Below are 25535 nucleotides of genomic sequence, written 5' to 3'. Positions count from 1 at the left end.
TGTTTACTTCTTCTTTAGGGAAGAACTGTAGATTTTCCTCCCTCAAAGTTAAAGTCCGGTTATGGAGAACAAGCTTGCTACGTTCTTGATTGTTTGGCAGAAGAAGCCTTGAAATACACATCTTTTAGCTGGAAAAGGTATTGAATCTTACCCTGACTGAAAGAGGTCTAGATAATCAGCTGCATCTTGGTCCCCTGAAACCACCATGCAACCACTTTCTTCAAAGCCTTCCTAAAAAGGGGAGGCTGAAACTGGAAAAAATAGTTGAGTTGAACAATGTTTCCTTGAAGAACAGATGCACCATTACTTCTCTAAGAGCCAGAGGATCTCCTCCCTCGAAAAAAGTATATGTTTTCTCTCAGGCAGCCTTGATTAGCATGGAGGAACCCTGATCTATGGCCAAATTAGTAGCTGTAGAAGCACATATGCAGTAAATATTTTTGTAACTGTCCATATTAACATATTTGGTATAGTATATCGACAAAAATCCTTTTTGTAAGACATCCCTAACACAAAGTAAAATAACTCCTCCCCCTCCCAAAATCTATATAAAATTATAGAAAAGAAGAGGGAGCTTATAGCCCTGCTATTGTTAAGGTTTAAAAATACCCCTGAAGAAAATTGTTTTCATAATGAAAATACTAGTCATTATTTACCTAACTTATATAACAAACAGGAGCCATGTCATAATGAAGTGGATTGAATGGTAAAAACCATTATCAGCAGGTTAGTAAAATTAGATGGTAGGGTTGTTTTTTCTTAAATCTTATTAGTATGTATATTGATGTTATCACTTGTATGGTTTTTAGTTGTTAATTTGTGACTAATAAGGTGTGTGTGATAATTTCATTTGTTTAAATAAAAAGCTTTATAGTAATAACAAGCATTTAGAATTCAAATTAAGGACAATGATGATTGGTGCCAGAGAATGTTTATTATTTGTAATCCCTGAGTGGTCCTCAAAGGCAGGCCCACATGCTGCATTATGTTGTCAAGTTGTGAGATGATTATGGCTTGGGTCACTGCTATCAGGATTTGCTGATGAAGATAGTGCTACAGATAATGTCAAACTGCAAATCCAGGAGTATCCTCAAGTCATGAACTTATTTCTTCAGCGAAAGTACAACTCTGTCTAATGCTATCACTGAAATTATTGTTTCTGGACAACACAGAAGACTAGAGGGAACACTCCTATCTTACTAGGCTTTAGTCTTTTTTCTCCATCAGTTCTCTAACAAACTCCAGGTGCTGAATCATAATATCTTATTCAGCATGGTCTGGGATGGCAAAGTACAGCTCACTATCATCAACATATTTATAGTATCCAATTTATGCTATTTTATTTCAAAAACTGATTTTGTCTTCCACTGGTTTCATACAGATATTAAATAGTATGGAGAAAGGGTTTAGCCCGCTGGTGTCCCACACTGGAGAAACCCTTCTTCTCCCTCAGCTGCCAGTTCCCAGGATGGATTGAATAGGTTGGTTGAAAGATTTGCAAGGATAATATTAGCAACAAAATACTATTTTCTAATGGATCATGCTTGAATGTGTTAAGTCTGGGCCTGATAAAAGACTACAGCATTCTGTACTATTGGCTGTAGATTTATTTATTTTATTTATTTTTATTTATTTAATTCGATTTCTATGCCGTCCAATCCCATTGGGACTCAGGGCGTCTTACAACAAATAAAATGGCAATACAACAATAATAAGAAGTCAAATATAAATATCAAGCTATAAAAACCCCATTATAAAACCCACCATACTAGCCTTTCAAACGGCACGCATACCAATCAACATATTTAGGCTGTGATAGATATTAATATTCACGGCCCCCAGGCCTACCGTCAAAGCCAGGTCTTTGTAGCTTTCCGGAAGGCCAGTAGGGTGGGAGCAGTATGGACATTGAGGGGGGGAGTTGGTTCCATAGAGCTGGGGCCAGTCACAGAAAGCTCACCCGCAGTCCCATCAAACTGCATTGCTTAGTCGACGGGATCCGGAGAACGCCAACCCTGTGGGATCTTATTGGTCTCGGGGAGGTATGCGGCAGGAGACAGTCCCGTAAATAGTCTGGTCCTGAACCATTTATCTAGTAAGTTATATCATTGCCCTGTATAATAGCAGAAGCTTGGAACAAAATAACCTTGGAAGCAAATGAACACTTCAGATGACTACTGTGTAGAATTTATTTTTATTTATTAAATTTATTTGCCGACCATCTTGCTATAAAGCAACTCATTTTCTACTAGAAGCATGAAAGTAATCACTAAAAATCTTTAAAAATTAGTGAGTTGCAACGGCTCTTTTATTTCTTCAAGAAATTTGCCAATGCCATATTTGAGAGCTATAACTAAGTGAAAAATCAGTTCTGCACATTTGTTTTTAGTAAACCAAGTTGAATGATGATTTCTCTTTGTGTACATAATCTTAACACCCTTTCCTCCCTTCATTTTATCTTTTTGCAAATCTATTGGTAGAAACTTTAGCAAGAAATATATGAAATAATTGCAGTGCGCACATTTACTCACATTTGCTATTTTGTATATATAAGATTATATATAATCAAGTTCTCTGTCATTTATTGATTGTCTCAAATTTTCAAATGGATTTAATTTAAAATTGAAGAGTCCATGATTTATTTAAGACTACATTGACTGGTGTTATTAGAAACTGATTGAAAATGTCTATCCAAATAAATTTAAAAACTTTAGCAATTTTAATAATTAGAAATTTGTAAATACTAAATGTCACTCAAAGGTACTTTCTTACATAGATTTGACTAAGCAAAAGATGAAGGAGAACTGCAGAGAGAGAAGAAAAAACTTTTGCACAATCATTGCTGCTCATAGATGTCATCCAACATGTTTACATTTGAAACATTTTAGATATAGTATTTTATTCTGTATCCATATAAGCATTTGGGGAGAACCATTTGAAAAAATGAATTACAATTTTATTTGCACCGTTTGGCTGGAATTGTATCCAGTCATTTTAGTAATTATGGAAAAATGAAGCAGAAATCAGATAAATGTAAAGTTATGTTTTCAAAGGGGCTACAGTGTTCCCTTGATTTTTGCGGGTTCGAACTTCGTGAAATGTCTATACCACGTTTTTTCAAAAATATTAATTAAAAAAATACTTCGCAGTTTTCCCCCCTATACCACGGTTTTTCCCGTCCGATGATGTCATATGTCATTGCCAAACTTTCATCTGCCTTTAAAAAACATTTTTTTAAATAAACTTTAATAAATCAACATGGTGAGTAATAATCTAAATGGTTGCTAAGGGAATGGGAAATTGTAATTTAGGTGTTTAAAGTGTTAAGGGAAGGCTTGGGATACTGTTTATAGCCAAAAATAATGTATTTACTTCCGCATCTCTACTTCGCGGAAATTCGATTTTCGCGGGCGGTCTCAGAACGCATCCCCTGCGAAAATCGAGGGAACACTGTATATCTTAAAATTCAAACAAATATCTCTGTAACTTCTTAAGTCTCAGAGAATTGCATTTATCTTTTAAGGCCTACGTATCCCACTGAGGAGCTAGAAGAAGAAGCAATAACAGAAGATGATGCTGAATTAACGCTTAATAAAATAGAAGAAATAATTGCGGTAAGTTTATGTAACTTGTCTTGGCTGATTGCCCACTGTTAGAAAGGAAAGAAAAGTATGTTTTCAATAGTTCAAGTGAAAAAATGGCTAAAAGTATGGATATATCTTTGAATTAAAATAAGTTAAATGTGTTTGAGATAACACAAAGTAAACACACTAGGTCTGTGTTAGGCAGCATATGGATGGAATGGTCAAGTTCTGGAATAGAAAAATGGAATAGAAGTTAGCAAAAAATATATTTTAATTACGGTAGTTGTTTTCTAATTATAAGCAAGCATTGAAAAATTCACTTCTTACCCCTCTATCTTAAATAACCTAAATATATAGGCTCTACTCTTCTTCTCCTGTTTCAAATTTACCAATACAGTGCACTTTACTTCAAATCAATCATATTTCTGTCTTTTCACTTAAGGAATATAGTGAAATCTTGATTTAGTGAGCATCGATGCAATAAACCAAATGTTTAATGCATGTTTGTGAATACTGGTCATCCAATCTTCCCTATTAATCTGTTAAAATTGGAATTTGTTATAATACCCATACAATTACAGGGAATTTTTTTTTACACATTAAGTTTTTTTCTTTCTTGTTGTATACTTTTGTTTCATTTTGTTTGTTTACTGTTCCATGTTTTATTTCCTATGATAAAACAAAGAAAAAAAAGAAAAACATCTTAAATTGTTGCATATTTTTCTCTTATTTTGCTGACTGAATTATTGTTACATTACAAGTTGTGTAGTCAAAGTTAATACATTAAATAAAAAATTCATTGATGTAGCTGGCAGCAATTCTTGTCAAAACAGTACAAGGTTTTCACATGTCACTATGATTGGATTCCTGCCAGCTGTTTTTTGTTGTCGTTGCTTCTTGGCTCTCAAGTTACATTGTCCATATAAATACATTTGACAGGGGAAGCCAATACTTTTCGCAAATGGGTTATATCTAAAATAAGGAGCTTAATGTCCTCTAGCTTTGAATAGCAACCTCGACAATCCTTTTTTCACAGTCAGTGTGGGCTAGAGCTGATATGAATTGAAGTAAAAAATATCAGGAAATTGCCTATCCTTGTTTTACATGAACTGACCACAGTGAATATTTTAATGGTACAAAGGGCAAATTGTTTGGGGAATGATTACTAAAGCACAGGACAAAAAGTCCTATGAGCAATACATTGTATAGTTTTGGATGGTAAAATAGCATTTTACAGTTTGTTTCATGTAAAATAAATTTTGTGCTGGCATTTAGAGAATTTTTAAATCATAATATTGACTGTCCTGCTAAAAATATTTTCTATATTTTTAAGGAAGAAGAGACAGACAATGAGGAAAATTATATTGATCTGAATGTTTTAAAGGCACAAACTTACAAATCAGTAAGTGTTTTCACTTAGTACTGAATGCTAGTTATTAAAGTATTGATTTGCAAACAATACATTGCTGCTTGAGTGAAGTGTCCCCTTCTTTCAGTAACTATACAATTTCCTGTGATTATCTGGGCAGTGTCCCAGCATTTATACAACTTGGGCGGTTGTACAGATAATCAAAGGAGCTATGACAGAGAAGAATGAAGGGAAATGCACAATTATATGTCTTTCATTCTCTTCATTAATGGATAAATACCAGTCTCTAATTGGAATTCTCTCTCTTTTGACTCCCCCGATACAGTTATTACAAAGCAAACAAGAATATGAGCCATAATACCATGCCTTGGCCATATTAATACACTCAGTTGATAGCCATTTAGAACAGCAGTCCCCAACATCTGCAACATTACAGCTGGCTGCAAGAGAGAGAGTGAGAGTGAAACAATGCGATCTTGTGTGTGCAGCCCATTACATTCATGAGTGTGCACACTAGTCCACTGGTCACATGAGTGAGCTCCACGCATGCACCTGTGCTAGAAGCTCATGTGAGTGGAGCTGCACATGCCCAGTTCCAAATAGGCCGCAATCTGGTAGCGGACTACAGCCTGGGGGTTAGGAATCCCTGATTTAGAATATAAATTGAATATCAATTCATTGAGAATTTACAATTGGTTGTTTATATATTTTGTCTCATTTGCTTTTTTAAAGGCAGCTGTAACATAAATACTCCTTTTTATATGTATTTTCTGATATATATTTTTTCCCTGTGGAAATTACTTTGTAGAACTAGTATAGGGTTTTTTCGTGGTTATATGATCAGAAAGCAAATCCTAGGAGGTTTTCCCATGCTGCTTATTTGTATTGTACTTTAAAAATAATTGTAAAGTGTTTGCTGCTTGTATGGATATAACTGGCAAATCACCCTTTGGCCTTTATGTCGGAGAACAGATTTAAAATTGCATGGTGTTTTCTGTATAATATAACTTTATACTTCATTAGTATGCTTAATGCCAATATCTTGATAGGACATGCTTGAATCTAAACAGGAAGAGATTTTAGAATCGAAAGTAGATGCAGCTGAGTGGAACCTTGAAGTGGAACGTGTTCTTCCTCAGTTGAAAGTCACAATCAGAACAGATAATAAGGTAAGGAAGATCTTGTTTACTGTGTTCCTTCTAAGTTAGCATGTCATCTTTCAGAAACAGTCTACTTATGGGCATGCATACTCTGTTTAGTCATTATGAAAGTAGGTCAACAACTTTTCTGCTAAAAAGAAGGCATCACATGAAGATTTCCACAAGTACATGTATATTAATGAAGTGTTCCTCCCCATAGATACTTGCAGTATATGTGTGAAAGTCAAGGAGAATTGCTAAAATGCTCATATAAGGAAAAGGAAGAACTTTACACCTTCTTCTTACCTCAGTTATTTTCATAATATCTGTGAAAAATACACCCTTTCCAAATTTGTCTTTTTCTCTGTCATAGATAATTAAAAATAAAGGCACTTTATACTTAATATCAGATAGTTAGCATAGATAAGAATCTACAAATAAAGAATGTATTATTCCAGAATAAGCATGCTGCAATTACTGAACACACAGATCTTACTGAAAGTTGTGCAGATGTGTGAATAGATTTTTAGAAGCGTTAAGATAACATTTAGGTACCCTAACTTTCAATACAAACTGAAGGCATGCAAATTTTATGAATGTCAAATATGATTAGAATGATGGCTTCATTTAACTTCAGTTTCCTCAATTTCTCCTCAGGAAAAACTAATGTTAGTTTGGAACGGTACTTTGCACCTACTGTAGTTATTTTTTAATCTTCTTCACTGTTAACTCCCCAAATTTATTCTTTAAGATTTGAAAATACCAGAAATATTCTTAAGTAGCACATCTTGGATTTTGATCTACAGTGATCCCCCGCTCGTTGCGAGGGTTCCGTTCCAGGACCCCCCGCAACGAGCGGGTTTTCGCGAAGTAGCGCTGCGGAAGTAAAAACACCATCTGCGCATGTGCAGATGGTGTTTTAAACTTCCGCAGCGCTAGCGAGGAGCCGAAGATTGGGGGGCGGCGCGGCTCTTTTAAAACATCGCCGCCGACATGGGGGGCTCGCTAGCACCCCCCCGAACCCCCAACCCGGGTTTGGGGGGGTGCTAGCAAGCCCCCCATGTCAGCGGCGATGTTTTAAAAGAGCCGCGCCGCCCCCAATCTTCGGCTCCTCAGCGGCGAGCGAGCGAGCGAAGCCAAGCCGGCAGCAATGTCGCCGCCGCTGCAGCCAACGCGCGCTACGATCTTCCGGGCCAGCCAGGCTCAGCGGATCAAGGCCGGCTCCTCTCGGCCCAGCATCCCGGGCCAAGCGGCTGCCTTCCGTGACTGAGCCTGGCTGGCCCGGAAGATCGTAGCGCGCGTTGGCTGCAGCGGCGGCAACATTGCTGCCGGCTTGGCTTCGCTCGCCGTGCCACCCCCCAATCTTCGGCTCCTCAGCGGCGAGCGAGCGAAGCCAAGCCGGCAGCAATGTCGCCGCCGCTGCAGCCAACGCGCGCTACGATCTTCCGGGCCAGCCAGGCTCAGTCACGGAAGGCAGCCGCTTGGCCCGGGATGCTGGGCCGAGAGGAGCCGGGCTTGATCCGCTGAGCCTGGCTGGCCCGGAAGATCGTAGCGCGCGTTGGCTGCAGCGGCGGCGACATTGCTGCCGGCTTGGCTTCGCTCGCCGCGCCGCCCCCCAATCTTCGGCTCCTCAGCGGCGAGCGAGCGAAGCCAAGCCGGCAGCAATGTCGCCGCCGCTGCAGCCAACGCGCGCTACGATCTTCCGGGCCAGCCAAGCTCAGCGGATCAAGCCCGGCTCCTCTCGGCCCAGCATCCCGGGCCAAGCGGCTGCCTTCCGTGACTGAGCCTGGCTGGCCCGGAAGATCGTAGTGCGCGTTGGCTGCAGCGGCGGCGACATTGCTGCCGGCTTGGCTTCGCTCGCCGCTGCAGCCAACGCGCGCTACGATCTTCCGGGCCAGCCAGGCTCAGTCACGGAAGGCAGCTGCTTGGCCCGGGATGCTGGGCCGAAAGGAGCCGGGCTTGAAGATCGCAGCGCGCGTTGGCTGTGGTGGCGAGGGCTTGCGATGGAGGGTGGAGGAAGCGGCCATGGGAGGGCGAGCTGCGTCAGGGAGGAGGATCGGGCGGGACCAGGTGGGGGCTGGAATTTCTCCGCCAGGGCGAAGGGCGGGCGAGCGGGTGCTGGGGAGGGCTTCTCGCCCTCCCGCCAGCAAGAGGGGGATGCGAACGGCGTGGGCAGGCGAAGGGCGGGCGAGCGGCAGCGAAGAGTTTGCGTGGGCGGTGGGGAAACTCCTCGCTGATGCCAGCAAGAGGGGGAAGACCCAGGGAAGCCGCCCAGCAGCTGATCTCCCGGTTGCCATCTACGCATGCGTGCCCATAGAAAAAAAGGGCACGCATGCGTAGATGGTATTTTGACTTCCGGGTTGAAAAATCGCGAATTACCCTGTTCGCAATGGTCAGGGACGCAATAACCGGGGGATCACTGTACTGTATTTCTTTTGGAAGATCCCTTCCAAAAAAGAGAGTAAAAATCTGGGTGTGTCTTATACTATAATGTAGCCCTGCCCATCCTCTCAAACGAAGATTTTAGAAACTGAAAAAAGCCTCTGAAATGAAGCTTCAGAATTTTTTTTTCTGAAATGGAGGTTTCAGAGGCAGAAAATTAGCAAGGCACAGAGCTCATAACGAATGAACCTATTGCTATACGGTGGTTATTGAAACGGATGTCCATGTGCCACTTCTATGTTGGTTGAGGCAGTCAGGATTCCCTTGGGAACTATTTGGGGTCAAGGGAAAGGAGGGAGGGTATTGCCTTCTCTTTCTGCTCAAGATCGCCATGTACAATTGGTGGGCCACTGTGTGACACAGAATGCTGGATTCTATGGGCTTTGGCCCGATTCAGCATGGCTCTTCTTATGTTCTTATGCTAAAATTCACCTCTGGGAACAGCTGATTGGGGGTATTCCGGGAGGCTGATCCAATCAGCTTGTTTCTAATTTTCTTCCCCAAAAATTAAGGTGCGTCTTATACTCCAGTGTGTCTTATAATCCGAAAAATACTGAATTAATTTTCCTAAGTCTACTCACTTGAGCTCATGTAGAAGGTTCATTGATTTCTCATGGCTGCAGTGTATGGGTAGTCATTACTTAACAATTGTAATTGACACCACAATTTTCAAGAAAACATTATGTGATTAAACCACTTAGTGACAGCAGTTCCAGCTATGGCCAGTAGGTGAGGTGCACCATCATTAAGTGAGAACCTTTCACTTTTCCTGTCTTGTCATACTTCCCTCCGCTCTAGTCCCCTCTGGTTCAAGAAGGGTCAGTCAGGCATGTCTTGTCAGCAGTGACAGAAAATAACAGTGAAGGTCAGCTGAGAGGCAGTGGTAGAGTACAGAATGACAAAAAAGCAGACATGGGCGAGATAGGTGGATGCGGGGAAATTGAAGCACACACAGTGATTATATATGCAGACAAGCTGCCCAGAGCTCAAATTTTGATCTTCCATAACTACCATTATTTCAACACTTGTGAATTCAAACTCTCATTGAACGAATGATTGTTAAGTGAAGATTACCTCTTTGCCTAATACAGTATATTCTATTGAACCACATCCTAATTCTACTGTTTTCTGCTGTTTATCCATAGATCTATTTTGTTTGTTTGTACTTGCTTGGCTCTTTATTGGATGTTTAATTGAATGTTTACACACTCACCCATAACTTTTCATCTCCATCTAACTCTCCTTAAATATATCAATTCCATTTATTCTAGTTCTTCTATTTATTTCTAATCAACATTGCCAATTCAGCTTTTGATCATTTCACTTAACTCCTCTCTTGTATTGTAATGTTTCTCTTTTAACATGGGGTGTTGAAATCAAGTACTTAAATTATTCTTTATATATCAAGGAAATTACTAAATCACATTTCTGCTATCTCAAATGTGACTGTGTTTTGGCATACAGTATTAAAGTTTTCATTGCTGCCCATCATTATTCCAATCAATGCAGACAGAAAAAAATAGTGATTACTCAAGCCATCATTCAGCGCAGTCAGTGGATAACTGCAGCTTTGCAGAGTATTTTCTAGGAAATCAGAGTAGTTATTATTTTAGATGGTAAAGAGATTACACTTTATTCAGTTTGTTCAAGTATTGCAATTCCCTTCTCCCTTCCTTCCTACACCTTCAATTATTATTTTTTATTCAGAACATTTCTGCTAAATTATGTGATTTCCTGTTACTATAATTATAAATGTCAATTTTAAAGTGTGTACCTTGAGTAGTCAATTGAGACACCTTTATGTTAAAGATTTTTTTTTTTTGCAATCCTGTACCTTGTTATATGCAGGTTGGCACGGGAACTGTTGGGATGTGTAAAACGTTCTTAGCTAAAATAGAGTAAAACTATGAATTGTAAGATTCCAGCAATACCCCTGGTTTTATATACTTTCTTGTTTATCATCTTTCTTGTTCAAGGAATGTGCAGGAGAGCCTTCTTTAGCATCAAAGTTCAAACAAATAGACTCCCCCCACCCCGCATGATCCAACTTTTGCAACTGCAAATGCATATGAACAACACAATTGTGAAAACTAATTGGCCTTTGAATTCCAGGGTGATGTGCCATACTTTACCATACTCAATTCATGTTCATTGCTGAGCAATCCAGTGCAATTCGATGCTTTATTTCTGGATGGCATTCATTGCTTTGATCAATCTGCAATCATAGGAAAGTGAATTCTTGCATGCTTTTGATGTCTTCTCCATCAGTTGTTATTTTGACATTTCCAATTTTGCAGTGGTTATATGTTTGTTGTTTTTGATGTTCAGGAAGAGGACACATTTTCTTGTTTTCTTTTTTAATTGTTGTGATCAAATAATTCAGAACTTTGGTTTCTAAGAGGAGAGAGATATCATCAGCATATCAAAGATTGTTAGTGATTTTTAATCCAATTGTTACCCTTGATTGTTAATTCTTCTAGTTCCAGCTTCCTCATGATCACTTCAGCCTACTTTGAATAAGAAACAGCTGAAAGAATACAACCTTGCTGCATGCCTTTTTCTATCCCGAACCAGTACGTGTTTCCACATGGCACAATAGTTTCCTAGCAACCACACCAATTTGATAAATGTGTTGTCATCCACAAGTCATTTAGGACTCTCCACAACTTGTCTTGATTGACACAATCAAAGGCTTTCTTGTATTCTTGAGATTTTCCTCCCCACTCCATGATCTAGGATAGATGTGTAATATGGTCATGAGTGCCACTTTTGAAGCTATCTATTTATTCTCGACACATCATTGGTCAGACAGTTTTATTTTCCTTCTTCTTTTTTGATAATGCTTTTATTAGCAGTAATGGTGTTCAAATCCTTCTGATTTGCACAAATGCATTCTTGGCATGTATCTTCATATTGTCATCTTTTAGGTGCTTGCAATTCTGGTTCCAGTGTCAGACTTTCTACTAAATCTGCACTTCTATTCTACTAGTTTTTCTCATCATTCCTATCACCCATTTCCTCCCATGTTGACTGTATGACTGAAACTTGTTACTTATATCCTAAGATTTTTATTAATACAGTGAAACCTCAAGATTGGTTCCAGGGGGAGGTTCGTAACACGAAAGGTTCGTAAGACGAAACATTGTTTCCCATAGGAAACAATGTAAAGTCAATTAATCCGTGCAACCAAAAAAAAAACCCCCGCTGCCGCCCGGCTGTGACCTTTTAAAACAGCCCCGCGGCTTCCCAGCCGGGCTGGGGGGCTTCCCGGCAAACCCCCCCAGCCCGGCTGTGACCTTTTAAAACGGCCGCGCGGCTTCCCAGCCATCTCCCGAAGCCAAATGCCAAACCCAAACTTCCGGGTTCGCCGTTTGGAGGCTCCTGGGAAATAGGAAGGAGTGGGGCCAATTGAAATTCTTCCATCTGCAGCGTCATCGGTCTCCAGGCAGACTCTCTCTCAATTTCGGCCGAGGGAGAGTCTGCCCGGAGACCGATGACGCTGCAGATGGGAGAATTTCAATTGGCCCCACTCCTTCCTGATTCCCAGGAGCCTCCGAACGGCGAACCCGGAAGTTTGGGTTTGGCATTTGGCTTCGGGAGATGGCTGGGAAGCCGCGCGGCCGTTTTAAAAGGTCACAGCCGGGCTGGGGGGGGTTGCTGGGAAGCCCCCCAGCCCGGCTGTCACCTTTTAAAACAGCCGGTAGCCCTCCTTCTGGCCTCCCTTGCCTGGCCCCGCCCTGCCTCACCCCTCCCCTCCTGAGGTCCTTCCCGTCCCCCTCCAAGGAAGATCCTGTGAATCCCTTTGGATCAGGCAGTGGGATTCCCCGCCGGTTCCTTCTCTGCGCCAAGGGAAGGGATCATGGAAAGGCTGCTGAGCCCAGAATGGGGCTTCCTAGAAGTTAGGAATTAGCAACCTCCAGGAAGGAGTGGGGCCAATTGAAATTCTCCCATCTGCAGCGTCATCGGTCTCCGGGCAGACTCTCCCTCGGGCGAAATTGAGGGAGAGTCTGCTCGGAGACCGATGACGCTGCAGATGGGAGAATTTCAATTGGCCCCACTCCTTCCTATTTCCCAGGAGCCTCCGAACGCGTTCGTAACTTGAAAAAAGTTCGTAGGAAGAGGCAATTTTTTTCTGAACCCCGGGTTCGTATCACGAGTTGTTCGTAAGACGAGGGGTTCGTATCTTGAGGTACCACTGTATTGCTTCTTCATTGCTTATTTGACCCCTATAACAATCATTAAGTGTTGTACCACATGATTCTTGACAAACGTATATTTTATTTTATGTACGCTGAGAGCATATGCACCAAGACAAATTCCTTGTGTGTCCAATCACACTTGGCCAATAAAAATTCTATTCTATTCTAAACTTTGCTGTCTTTCCTTGCTGCTTTTTGGCAATCTGTTCAATGTCCATGCTTTCTCTTATTTTGCAGTGCTTTGACTGCTTTTCTTTACTTGGCTATTCTGATGGTTTCATCTGAGAGCCACTTTTGCATTTTTCTGGTTTCTTTTATGGTATATTGTCAACTCTTGCTTCAGTGATAATTGCTTGAATTTCTTGCTCTGGTACATTGAACATCTTCTAGGCTTTATCCAGCAATTCAAACCTACTTTTCATCTCAATTGCATACTTAGAAGGGGTTTTGGCGAAGTTAAATTTCTTTGGTTGTTTATTAGTTCTTTCGAAATTCTAAAGATTTTCAGTTTTTTTATTTAGGATTGGCGAATCCACGTGGATCAAATGCATCAGCACCAAGATGGAATTGAATCAGCTTTAAAAGATACCCGTGTAAGTCTGATATGTAATCCAGAAATGACTTTCTGAATGTCATTATGGCAATTCAGCTACTGCATGCTATTAATTAATTGTAGTATGTTGTTACATTATTACAACATAATTGTGACAATATTCTGTTGTTACATTATTTCCATCAAGGATTGCCAAGGCCTATAACATCAGCTTTCTCTCTGAAACAATTTCTAAAGAATAAAAAGTATTTCCCCCCAGGCATCTCTTTTCCTTTTGAATTGGGATGTCTCTGCCAACAAGCTATTTTTATATGATGCCTATTTTAGGAGATTGCTGTAAGTAACTGGGTTTGGTCAACATGTTGGGAAGATTTTGCTTCCAAATGAGATTTCTGCACTGTTTCGAGATTATCAGTATTTTCCTCTGAGAGATGTTAGCTGGTAATTTTAAAATGGTGCTAACCACCAAGATGAATGTGTGACATATTAATGTTTAAAACCTTAGGGTTCCTAATAATGAAATCTAATATTATAAGTTTTTGACACCTATGAAGAGCAGATGAACACTGTACAACTCTAAACTGTTAGCTATCATTCTGAGATATAGTTGCAAGACCTTTTTTATTAAGAATATTTATTGATTTAATTTTAACAAGAGCAACAAGTATGAATAAGTATTGAGGCTACAAAAGTGTTTACAGAATCCAGATGCAGAGTGTTAATTATTTTACACTCAAAATTAAATTACTCAGAAGGGCTAACAGCATACATCCTATTTCATTATTTAAACTTTTCAAGTGCAAAATAATTGAGAAACTAGAGTGTTTACCCTGGAGTTAGTGATAGGATTTTATTATATGTTCCTTGATATAAGTAAACTTAATCCAGATAGAAAAATAGCATAAGTACTTTGGATCCACTATTGGATATTTTCAGTATTACAAAATTAAAAATATTTTTTCCAGCATAGTGTTACTTTGCTTCAAAGGACTTTCTAAAGTGTTCTTTGTGTTTGTATTTCTCTAATACTGCAGATGTGATTTTAAAACTTGGTATAGTTTTCAAAGCTATGGACATGGAATGTGGGCTGATGTTCAAATGAAAAAGTGTTAAGAGAAATTCCATTGGACTTTCTTTTGGATATGTTAGAACTGTTTACTAACAGTTTAGGAGAACTTTAGATCCTAATCATTTTCAATGATAATTAACACATTTGTCAAATTTTTACAGGGCTATCTTGACAAGCTTCATAATGAAATCAGCAGAACTCTGGAAAAGGTTAGCAGTAGAGAAAAGTATATTAACAGTCAGCTGGAGCATTTGGTTCAAGAATATCGTTCTGCACAAGCACTTTTGAGTGAGGTAATCTATTTTGCTTTTTAAAGTATTTTTATAGTATTGTGCTGCTTTTATTGCTAACTGAATGTTTTTTTAATATGTTGCACAGTATGTAACAGAAGTTAGTACACCCCTTGCATTTTGTAAATATTTAAGTATATCTTTTCATGTGACAACACTGAAAAAATGACACTTGGCTATAATGTAAAGTAGTGAGTACACAGTTTGTATAACAGTGTAAACAGTTCTTATCATTCCTATCACCCGTCTCCTCTCACTTATGATGGTAGGACTGTAATTTGTTGCTTGTATCCTTAAGATTTCTATTAATATTGTTTCTTCATTGCTTATTTGACCCCTATGACAATCATTAAGTGTTGTACCTCATGATTCTTGACAAATGTATATTTTCTTTTATGTACACTGAAAGCATATGCACCAGTCAAATTCACCAGTCAATCACACTTGGACAATAAAGAATTCTATTCTATTCTATTCTATTCTAAATGTGCTTCCCCCTCAAAAATAACGCAACACACATGGCCATTAATGTCTATACTAATGGCAACAAAAGTGAGTACACCCCTGAGTGTACTAAGTATACAAAAGTGAACTCACTTGAGCATCTGTGGGGCATCCTGAAATGGAAGGTGGAGGTGAACAAGGTCTCTAACATCCACCAGCTCTGTGATGTCATCATGGAGGAGTGGAAGAGGACTCCAGTGGCAACCTGTGAAGCTCTGGTGAACTTTATGCTAAGAGGGTTAAGGCAGTGCTGGAAAATAATGGTGGCCACACAAAATATTGACACTTTGGCCCCCAGTTGGGCATTATCACTTAGTAATGTTGCCAGCAATTTAGACATTTATGACTTTGTGTTGCATTTTAGGGGGACAGCACATGTACACTGCTATACAAACTATATACTCACTACTTTACGTTGCAGCCAAGTGTCATTTCTTCAGTGTTGTCACATAAAAAGATTTTACATTTCTATGACATACTGTATACAGTGGTACCTCTATTTAAGAACAGCTCTACTTAAGAACTTTTCTAGATAAGAACCGGGTGTTCAAGATTTTTTTGCCTTTTCTTAAGAACCATTTTCTACTTAAGAACCTGAGCCCGGAAAAATTTCCCAGGAAATTTGAAAGCGGCATGAAGGCCCAGCCAGTTTCCTGCCATTCCCCCTTTAATTCTGGCTATCTTGGGCTTTTCTGGGTTGCCAGAGGAGCCTTTCGGTGACGCTTTGGCAGCCCAGAGCAAACGGAGCGTTTTTCTTTCTCTGGGTGCTTGGAGAGGGAATAAACCACTTCGCTGTGGTGAATCCTGCACACTGCCTCCCATAAACCCGGCGCAAGGTTGCCTCCCGGAGCATCTGGGTGTGGAAAGGCAAAAGGGGGCACTTCGCCCCGGCTGGAATCAACTCGACTTCAGCCAAACCGAGGAGTCACCACAGTGAAGGAAAAGCGCCGGCTACAAAGCGAGCGAGAGAAGACGGGAGCCCTTCAGCATGGGAAGGAAGAGGAAGTAGGTAGCAATGTCCTCCTCCTCTTCTTCCTCCTCCTCCTCCTCCTCCCACCCAAATTCCGAGCTTTTATTTCTTTCCTAATGAGTTTGCACGCATTATTTGCTTTTACATTGATTCCTATGGGAAAAATTGCTTCTACTTACAAACTTTTCTACTTAAGAACCTGGTCACGGAACGAATTAAGTTCTTAAGTAGAGATAGCACTGTATTTATATTATAATTCAACTCATACAAATTTAGCAAATGTTCACATTTAGCATTGTTCCTCTACAAGGAGACATTTTCATAGAAATTCTGCACCTGATTTAAACATTTCCTACTATTTCTTCCTTTCCCTTCCTCCAAAAGGCCAAAGAGAAATACCAGCAAGGAAGTGGCGGTGTGACAGAGAGGACAAGAATTCTGTCTGAGGTACATTTGTTTATCTTGATATTACATCTAATATAAAGTGAATAAGTATGTGTTTCCCGTCATATTTAAATATGGTAAAAATATATATAAAAAAATAATTGTGTAGACTGGGATTTGTTACTTCCAAAAATCTGGTAGTGATTGATAGTCATGGGGATTGTATTTTCCAAGCACTGAGAGGGTGGTTTTTGGTACAGCTTCTAAGTTCAAGAACTCCATGGCAACTATGGGCCTGTTCCAAGTAATCTTTGTGACATGTGAGTGGGATACTGCTGTCTCATCACCTAAGAAGATCAATCTGGAAATGGAAACTGGTGATATCTGTCCTTTGCAGTATTGAGATTTGCTTCTTTGCTAAAATGGGATCTTATGGCTCTTCTGGATGTCGGCATGGTCAAAATTGATCACCCTTAAGCATCTAAGCATCTAAAGTGTGGTTTGCTAATTTTCCTGACAATTTGGCAGGCAACTCTATCTCACATTTAGTCAACCTCTGGAATATGAGAACAACCAACATACTCAATAAAATTACTCCTTTAAGGCTTCTGTTCAATCATTGATCCCATATGTTTATTGTGCTGAGGGAGAGAAATAATTGAAAAGATGCCCAGAGTAATGGTAGCACAAAATCTGAAGTGGCTGAAACTAAGCTCTGATAAGGTTCAAGCCTCAAGGCTCTGTAATTGTAATAAGATTGGCAAAACATCAATTCTTTATACTTCCAGCATCCAAAGATTCCTACCTGGTTTTTCTTCATATTATCAGGATCATTTAGGGAAGGCTCTGTGGAAATGTTTACTGGTTGATTTTAAGCATTTGGGGCAGCTTATCCAATGTGGCTAATCAAATGGGAACTTGTGTTGTTATCCAGTATTTATTTGTGCTTATTGACTCCAAAGAAGTTAAGATCCCCTGTATGATTTCTGCCACCTGTCACTTTGATAGCATCCCAGCGACCGATAAGGTCCCACAGAGTTGGCCTTCTCCGGGTCCCATCGACTAAACAATGTCGTTTGGCGGGCCCCAGGGGAAGAGCCTTCTCTGTGGCGGCCCCGGCCCTCTGGAACCAACTCCCCCCGGAGATTAGAATTGCCCCCACCCTCCCTGTCTTTCGTAAACTACTCAAGACTCATTTATACCGCCAGGCATGGGGGAGTTGAGATAGCTCTTCCCCCTAGGCCATTACAAGTTATGCATGGTATGTTTGTGTGTATGTTTGGTTTTATAATAGGGTTTTTTAGTTGTTTTTATTATTGGATTGTACATGTTGTGTTTATTATTGTTGTTAGCCACCCCGAGTCTGAGGAGAGGGGCGGCATACAAATCCAATAAATAATAATAATAATAATAATAATTATTATTATTATTATTATTATTATTATTATTATTATTATTATTATTATTATTATTATTATTCCATGTTCGGCTGATTCCTTCAGACTCTTGGTGAAAGATCAGCTGAATCAGGAAAAATGTCAGTGTTTTCTAGGATTATGGGGATTATGCATTTTTTAAAGTTAAATTTCTTCCTTGACCTAACTATTTTAAAACTTCCCTTAACTATTAGGGTTAGGGTTATACTGTAACTATTAGCTATTTTGACAACTTTTTTCCTAGTTTCCAGTCTTCTTTTTTTTTTAGAGAAAGGTTATTGTTAATGTGGCATTCAGCTACAGATAATACAGTCAGTAATCATTAATCAAATTTGGTCATGGGATAGAAACAGCATCGGCCACCCTGATGGATAACATCCTTCTTGATAGGAGAATCCATCTCTCTTGGTCCCATTATGCTTTTTGGCACATTAAATATCATTGACCATGGTATTTGCTGGACTGTCTACAAGGATTGGGAGTTAGTAGTTCTGCTTATCAGTGGCCATTTCCAAGCTGTAATCATAAGATGAGATGTTTGAAACCATGTTTGTTCCAGTATAAGGTACCACTGGATTTTATGATCTCTTCAATATTTAATTTCTGAAAAAAGTTATTCTGGCAGTTTTGGCGATGAGCCATCACTGTGCAATGTCACATAGTTGTTCTAGTGAGTATCATTCCCACCTCAGACTGGAAGTGTGTTGAACAAACATCTGAAGGTTATCAGAATCTAAATGTGTCCAGAGTGCAGTAAGGACAATGAATATATGCTGTTAATTAAGGTGCTGATTCAGGTTGTGAGCTGACCCAGCATATGTAATATTAGTTTGAGGTTATTATGGTGTCTCATTTAGAGGATGATGGTTTTTAATTGAGTGAGGTTTTTGTGTGTGTATCTTTTATCAAATTTATATTGGATTTTTTTCTCCATTAGCTTCCCAAGGTTATATTGTATACGATAGGCAGCCATATAAATCTTATAAATCAATAAAATTTCATTACATTAAAATAGTGGTGCTGGGCCACTACTTCAGTACATAGGATATGGTGTTTAGCATGTTTATGACAGAATTAAATGTCTTAACTTGTGGGTGCCTGATTAAAAGTAAGCAATTGGTTTATATTGAAGTATTCATGAAGGCTTAGTTGTTACAAGTTGTATGATTTGAAATTTAGAGCACTCTGAATGGACACTTGAGAATTCCACTTCTGTCAGTTCTCTCCCTGAAGCCAGTTCACTGACCTCAATTAAATGATTTACTGTACTCTGCTTCTGTGAAATGGTTAAGGATGAACAAATTACTGATTTTCCTTTTCAAATAACTTAAATTTTATGAAATATTAATATTAAATAAAGGAATGTACAGCATATGACTAAAAGGCAAGGCCTCTGGTGAGTGTTTCATCAGAATCAAATTAATTTATATAATAGACTTTTCTCATTTATCTGCTTTGTATTATTGATTATTCTTATGCATTAAGAATTGAACAAGATACACATGTGTTTTAATTATGTCAGTAGAAAAAGGAAATCTTAGGTATAAAGTCTTTTTTTTTTAACAGAGCCATTATAAGTATAGCCTATTCAAGCCAGAATTGTAATTTGTACGAACCATCCTGTGAAAAAGCCCTTGGACAAATTACCATCATAAATAAATGAGATTGAAAAGGTTTGCCACAGTGGCATGGTGATTACAATGTAGTATTGCAGGCTAACTCAGTCTTCCATCCTTCCGAGGTCACTAAAATGAGGACCCAGATTGTTGGGGGCAATATGCTGACTCTGTAAACCACTTAGAGAGGGCTTACATAAACACTATGAAGCTGTATACAAGCCTAAGTGCTACTTGCTATTGCTATTGCATGTGAAATTCAGAGACACAGTGCTGTTTTGGCTATGGAACCACTTGCTCTGCTTTTTCATACCTTTCCAGTTTGAAGTAATTTCATCCTTCCTATGAGGCTCTCTGTTTCAGTTATACTAAACTTGGCAAAATATATTAACTATGATTTCTGTATTTCTTCCACTTTAGCGCTCATCTTAGTTTTTAGTATGCAGCATTTCTTCCATATACCTTCCTAAATTTGTTGGATTTCTGTGGGCTTCAGTAGGATAGTTGGCAATACTGTATTAGATTTTTTTAAAAAAAGATTAGTATGTCATAGTTATGCATTCCTCAGCACGGGTCAGTTGTCTGAGTGTGATTCATTTACCCTCTTCCATTTTCACTTGATTTTAAATTATGTTTACTTTATTAAGCATTGAGGCAGAATGGCATAAAAAACCCAGAGCTGCTGCAGCCAGCCTGTTCTCCATCTGTTTGACTTGGCTGGCTGCCACAAGCAATACTGCTCTTTCCACCCACAGTCTCTTGCCAGCTGGAATACCTTGCTCTTAGGTGGTTGTGTAGCTAAGTAATCTTTATTTGTCTCCCACTTGAACTGGCCACTGCATCTTGCCAAATGACAGATTTACTTTAGGGAATCTACTTTACTTGAAAATAATGAAAAAGCAAAACTACCGACATTATGTATACTGTATATGCATAAAGTAACTTGAGTATCTCTAGCCCTCATATAAGCAGAAATTCACAACAGCACTTACTGCATCTAAGAGATAAGAAAACAGACCATCATTACTTAAGGAAGGGTAATGGTCTTTTTTTCTCTTAGACTGCAGATATTCCAGCTACTTACTGCGCTTTTGACATTCAAGATTGTGCCAGGTTGTAAAGGATGCTACAACAGCGACAGCCAGATGCTAGTCTCTCAAAGACTTCCTCAAGATGCTGTTGCTGATATTTTTCACAGTTTTAGCTTCTAGTGGCGTTCCCCTCTCTTGTGTTCAACACATACTGTTTCTATTTGAGTGAAACTACAAGAAGTCCTTAACTCATAACCAGTTATTTAGTAACTACTGTATTTTTCAGAGTGGAAAGAGGGTGGAAATTTTGGGGTGCCTTATACACCGAATGCAGCCATTTTTGGCCTCCCAAAGCTCTGCGCCCCCGGGACCGTTTTTCGCAAAAATGGGGTGGACAGAGGGACTGGGAAGCCTGCAGAGAATTCCTGGATGCTGGGGGATGGCAAAAAGGCTCCCATTTTTGTGAAAAAATGGACTAAAATGACCCCTTTTTTGCAAAAACAGGGGCTTTTTGCCATCTCCCGGCACCCAGGAGCTTTCTGCAGGCTTCCCAGACTTTTTGCCCACCCCATTTTGGCAAAAAAAAAAAAAAAACCCCAGGCAAAAAATAGCCCATTTTTTTTTTTTGCAAAAACTGTGTTTTGCCTTCTAATTACCCTATCTAGCATGACTAGAGGAGGAATTCTGGGACTTGAAGTCCACAAGTCTTAAAACTGTCAAGTTTGAAGTTTGTAAAAAGTATATATGGTTTTTAAAAGTATTCTGCTACACTAGCATTTTATTAAAAAATATATTACTACACCATTTGGTTCAGAATACAGTGGTACCTCTACCTAAGAACGCCTCTACTTAAGAACTTTTCTACATAAGAACCAGGTGTTCAAGATTTTTTTTGCCTCTTCTTAAAAACCATTTTCTACTTAAGAACCCGAGCCCGGAAAAATTTCCCAGGAAATTTGATAGCCACATGAAGGCCCAGCTAGTTTCCTGCCATTCCCCCTTTAATCCTGGCCATCTCAGACTTTTCTGGGCTGCCAGAGGAGCCTTTTGGTGGCGCTTAAGGAGGCTTTTGCAGTCCAAAGCAAATGAAGCATTTTTCTTTCTCTGGGCGCTTGGAGAGGGAATAAACCACTTCGTGTGGTGACTCCCTGGTCCTGCCTCCTATACACCCGGTTGCCTCCCGGAGCATCTGGGTGTGGAAAGGCAAAAGGGGGTGCTTCACCCCAGCCGGATCAACTTGGTTTCAGCCAAACCGAGGAATCACCACAGTGAAGGAAAGGCACCAGCTACAAAGTGAGCGAGCTTTAAAGTTTCGGACTTTTTTGATTCCCATCACCTCACCTTCTTCCTCCGGCAGCGACTGTCCTCCTCCTCCTACCCAAATTCCAAGCTTTTATTTCTTTCCTAATGGGTTTTCAAACATTATTTGCTTTTACATTGATTTCTATGGGAAAAATTGCTTCTCCTTACAAACTTTTCTACTTAAGTACCTGGTCACAGAACGAATTAAGTTGTTAAGTAGAGGTACCACTGCACTTTGTTATTGTTTTCCTCCTCTAAAATCTAGGTGTGTCTTATACTTGGGTGGGTCTTATACTCTGAAAAATACAGTATTCAAAGTTACAATAGCACTAGTAAAAGTGAGTTAAGACTGTTTTTCACACTTATGGCTGTTACACACCCAAATTGTTATGCAATCAAAATTTGGACACTTGGCAACTGGCTTGTATTGACAGTTGCACTGTCCTTTTAATTTATTAATAAATGTTTTGTAATAGGCCATATTCTTATTGCATCCGTTTTCAGAATGGCCATCTTGTGCTCTAAAAAAATAAATATAATTAAAAAAGGCTGCGTATGGTTTACAGAATCCAAATATAAACAAACTACCTCGTGTTTTAATGTGATATCTGAACCCGGAGGATTCCTTGACCTTTAGAGAAGAATGATCCTGTTTAGGAGATGGATTTAAAAACAGAACTTGGTTCTTCAGTAAATAAAGCTTTTTTTTTTACATGACCATCTACTTACTTTTAGTTTTTAAGAATACATAAAATAAGAAAAAAATAGAGAAAATACAGCAAGTCAAGGTTCGGTCTCCATAAAGTTTTCAAATGAGTAGGAAAGATATTTATATTATTTCAGAATATCAGATTAAAAAATCTTGTAAGCCTGATTGTGCTGTACTTCCTCCTCCTTCGTATACTTACGTGAATTAGAGAAACATCTGCCTAAGCCACTTCCAAGTGTCATCATGTTATGGACCTTAAAAATGTTTCAGCCCCTTTTGCCTAGCAATGGAACCAACATACGCCTGTCAAGATCCATCTTCTTTATACCACTGTCCAGAGGCAGCACCTTGAATTGTAACCAATTACTAGAACCTAGTTCAGCTCTTGAAATAATAGTATTACATAGGTGTACTGAAGGGTCCATTAGCACCAATTATGCTGAATTTTGGATGATTCTCAACTTCTGGGTAGTCTTTAAGGGGAATCCCATGTAGATAGAGCACATTGCAGAAATCTATTTAGGAGAAGGCCAAGGCATAAATGGCCATAAGCAAGGCCCCATGATTTAGAAATGATTACGATTTGAACATAAGATAAAAGTGGTGCAAAGCTCTCCTGGCCATGTCCCCCATCTGTTCAGGCAATAGAGAGAGAGTTCAGGATACTCGTACAGGCTTTACCAGCTTCCCGTGGACACATCGTGGACAGTCCACAACCTGTTAGATGTCAAGGTCCTCTTCGAACACAATGGACATACATCATCATCAGTGTACAGGAAAACCCCTAAAATTCCCTAAATGTCTGACTGAGAAAGTAAAGCCCCATCCAGAACCAATCTGGAAAGTCTCCAGATCTAGATCCGGGGGGAGGGGGGTTGTGTCAAAAACTCACTTCCCCAGTTTCGCTAGAGTTAAGTTGAAGCCTGTTCTTCTTTATCTAGACCCTCACAGTCTCCAGGCACATTTAATTTTTTTTAAGCTACTTTTTTATTCTTTCTTTAACCTGTTTTAGAATTAGCATGCTTTCTTTAACCTGTTTTAGAATTAGAATTCACAGTGCAATTTTTAGCTCTTTTTTAAAATTTGTGTTGTCTGTGTAGTGGGAACTAAACTTCAGCCTCCCCCATTCAATGAGCTTAATATTTCATCATTCTGCTCTGTTTTATACTTTTAGTTTATCTGTTTGCTGTATGAAGTAGGTTTTTATATTAGGCTGGCATTTTCCTATAGGAAAAGGGAATCAGTTTAACTCAGACAACAATTTAATAGTATAAATAAACATAGATTTTTTTCTGTGTTGAAGAGAAAGAGTTACCCTTAACTTCAAAGTGAAAGTAGTATAACTTGTTATTTTTTTTGTCTAAGATTACTGAAGAATTAGAGAAAGTAAAACAAGAAATGGAAGAAAAGGGAAGCAGTATGACTGATGGAGGTAAGCAGTGTTCCCTCTAATTTTTTTTCGGGGTGGGCGGAAAAGTATAGTATCTGAGCGGCAGCCCCCTTGGGACTGGGCGGCATAGAAGTATAAATAAATAAATAAATAAATAAATAATCCCTACTTTTTATTAAAATAAATTAATAATAAAACAAAACAAAACTCTATTACTATTAAAACTAAAACAACCAGCAAATCCAAAAACATAACTTAATAAAAACAGGTGAGGGCTGGGGTATTTTTTCTCTGTTATTATTTAAGTGCTTTTACCATATGCTTTAAATCAAGAGTCACTTCTCTCTCGGTTTCTCTCTCTTTCCTGTCATTCTCTGCCTCTATCATTTTCTCATTTCTCTTTTTCCTCCCCTTTATTCTATCATTTCTCTCTTTCTCTCTTCCTTCCACTCCTCTCTCTCTCTTGCTTTCTTCCTCTCTCACACTCTCTCTCACTCTCTTCCTTCCTCTCTCCTCTCTCACTCTTTCTTTCTTGCTCTCTCTCACTCTCTCTTCCTTCCTATCTTCTCTCTCTTTCTCTCTCTTTTCCTTCCTTCCCCTCTTCTCCTCCCTCTCCCTCTCTTTCTCCCTCTCTCCCTTTATATTTATCTCTTCCTTCCTCCTCTCTTCCTCCCTTTCTCTCTCCCTCTCGTTCACTTTTCTCTCCCTTCCTTCCCTCCCTCCCTCCTTCTTTCCACTTCTCTTTCCCTCCCTCTCTTTCCCTTCTTTCTCTCCACGTCTCCGACAGGCAGCCGGCTTTGCTGACCGGCACCTGGCTCAAGCCAGCTGCTCGGGAAAGCCCTGTGCCGGCCAGGAAAGCTGGCTTTCCGGGAAAGTAGTGCGCTTTTCAAATGCGCTGCTTTCCTGCAACTCTTTCCTGGGCGGTGGGGGAGGAGGCCACTTCCCCCCCCCACACACACACACCCAGGAAAGAGGTGCAGGAAAGCAGCATGTTTAAGAGGCACGCTGCTTTCCCGGAAAGCCGGCTTTCCTGGCCGGCACAGTGCTTTCCCGCCGCTCCCCCCCTCCGTTGTGTTTTCGGCTGGGGGAGGGGCAGGAGGACTTTCCTGACTCCCTCACTCAGCGTTTCGCCCAGGATGACAGGCAGGGCGAAGCTGCGTGGAGCAACGGGAAGCTCAAGTAGACAGCCTCCGCACTTTTCTTTCGGCAGCGGAGGAGGAGAGGGGGCGGATCGGGCGGGTGGGGGCAGCACCGAGAGGCCAGGGGCACGAGGCCGGAGGCACGGTGGGGAGGCAGGGGCGGCCGCGGCTCCCTTTCCTTCTGCTGTCGGCGCCTCCCCCCCGCCTCCCCGTGGGCTGGCAGGGGGATGGGGAGTGCGCACCCATGGAAAAGGGTGCGCGGGTGGGTATTTGGGGGCGCATGCGCACACGCGCAACTTACAGTGAACACTGGAGGTAAGGCATTCTGAGGTCTTTTCTTGAGAGTTTTCCCCAAATATAAGACAATATCTCAATGTATTTAGTCTTGATGGACACACCTGGATTATTT

The 25535-nt window shown here is 40.0% G+C and overlaps 1 protein-coding gene across 4 annotated transcripts in view; it reads left to right on the top strand.

The window, feature by feature from the left end:
• Positions 1–25535, top strand: part of IFT57 (intraflagellar transport 57) — a 38856-nt gene that overhangs the window by 10198 nt on the left and 3123 nt on the right. For 2 of the 4 annotated variants that reach the window (XR_011558965.1, XM_070750104.1), the window contains exons 3-10: positions 19–137; positions 3524–3614; positions 4918–4986; positions 6003–6122; positions 13255–13326; positions 14517–14648; positions 16504–16566; positions 23963–24029. Coding sequence is in view for 2 of the 4 variants with exons in the window: in XM_070750104.1 (XP_070606205.1) it covers positions 19–137; positions 3524–3614; positions 4918–4986; positions 6003–6122; positions 13255–13326; positions 14517–14648; positions 16504–16566; positions 23963–24029 (733 nt within the window). In the remaining 2 variants the exon portion in view is untranslated. The remainder of the gene's footprint in view (positions 1–18; positions 138–3523; positions 3615–4917; positions 4987–6002; positions 6123–13254; positions 13327–14516; positions 14649–16503; positions 16567–23962; positions 24030–25535) is intronic. The other 2 variants (XR_011558966.1, XM_070750106.1) reach the window with 1 other exon arrangement.

The sequence above is a fragment of the Erythrolamprus reginae genome, chromosome 4 (genome assembly GCF_031021105.1).
Source record: "Erythrolamprus reginae isolate rEryReg1 chromosome 4, rEryReg1.hap1, whole genome shotgun sequence".
Lineage (NCBI taxonomy): Eukaryota > Metazoa > Chordata > Lepidosauria > Squamata > Dipsadidae > Erythrolamprus > Erythrolamprus reginae.
This window is presented reverse-complemented; position numbering and strand designations above follow the sequence as displayed.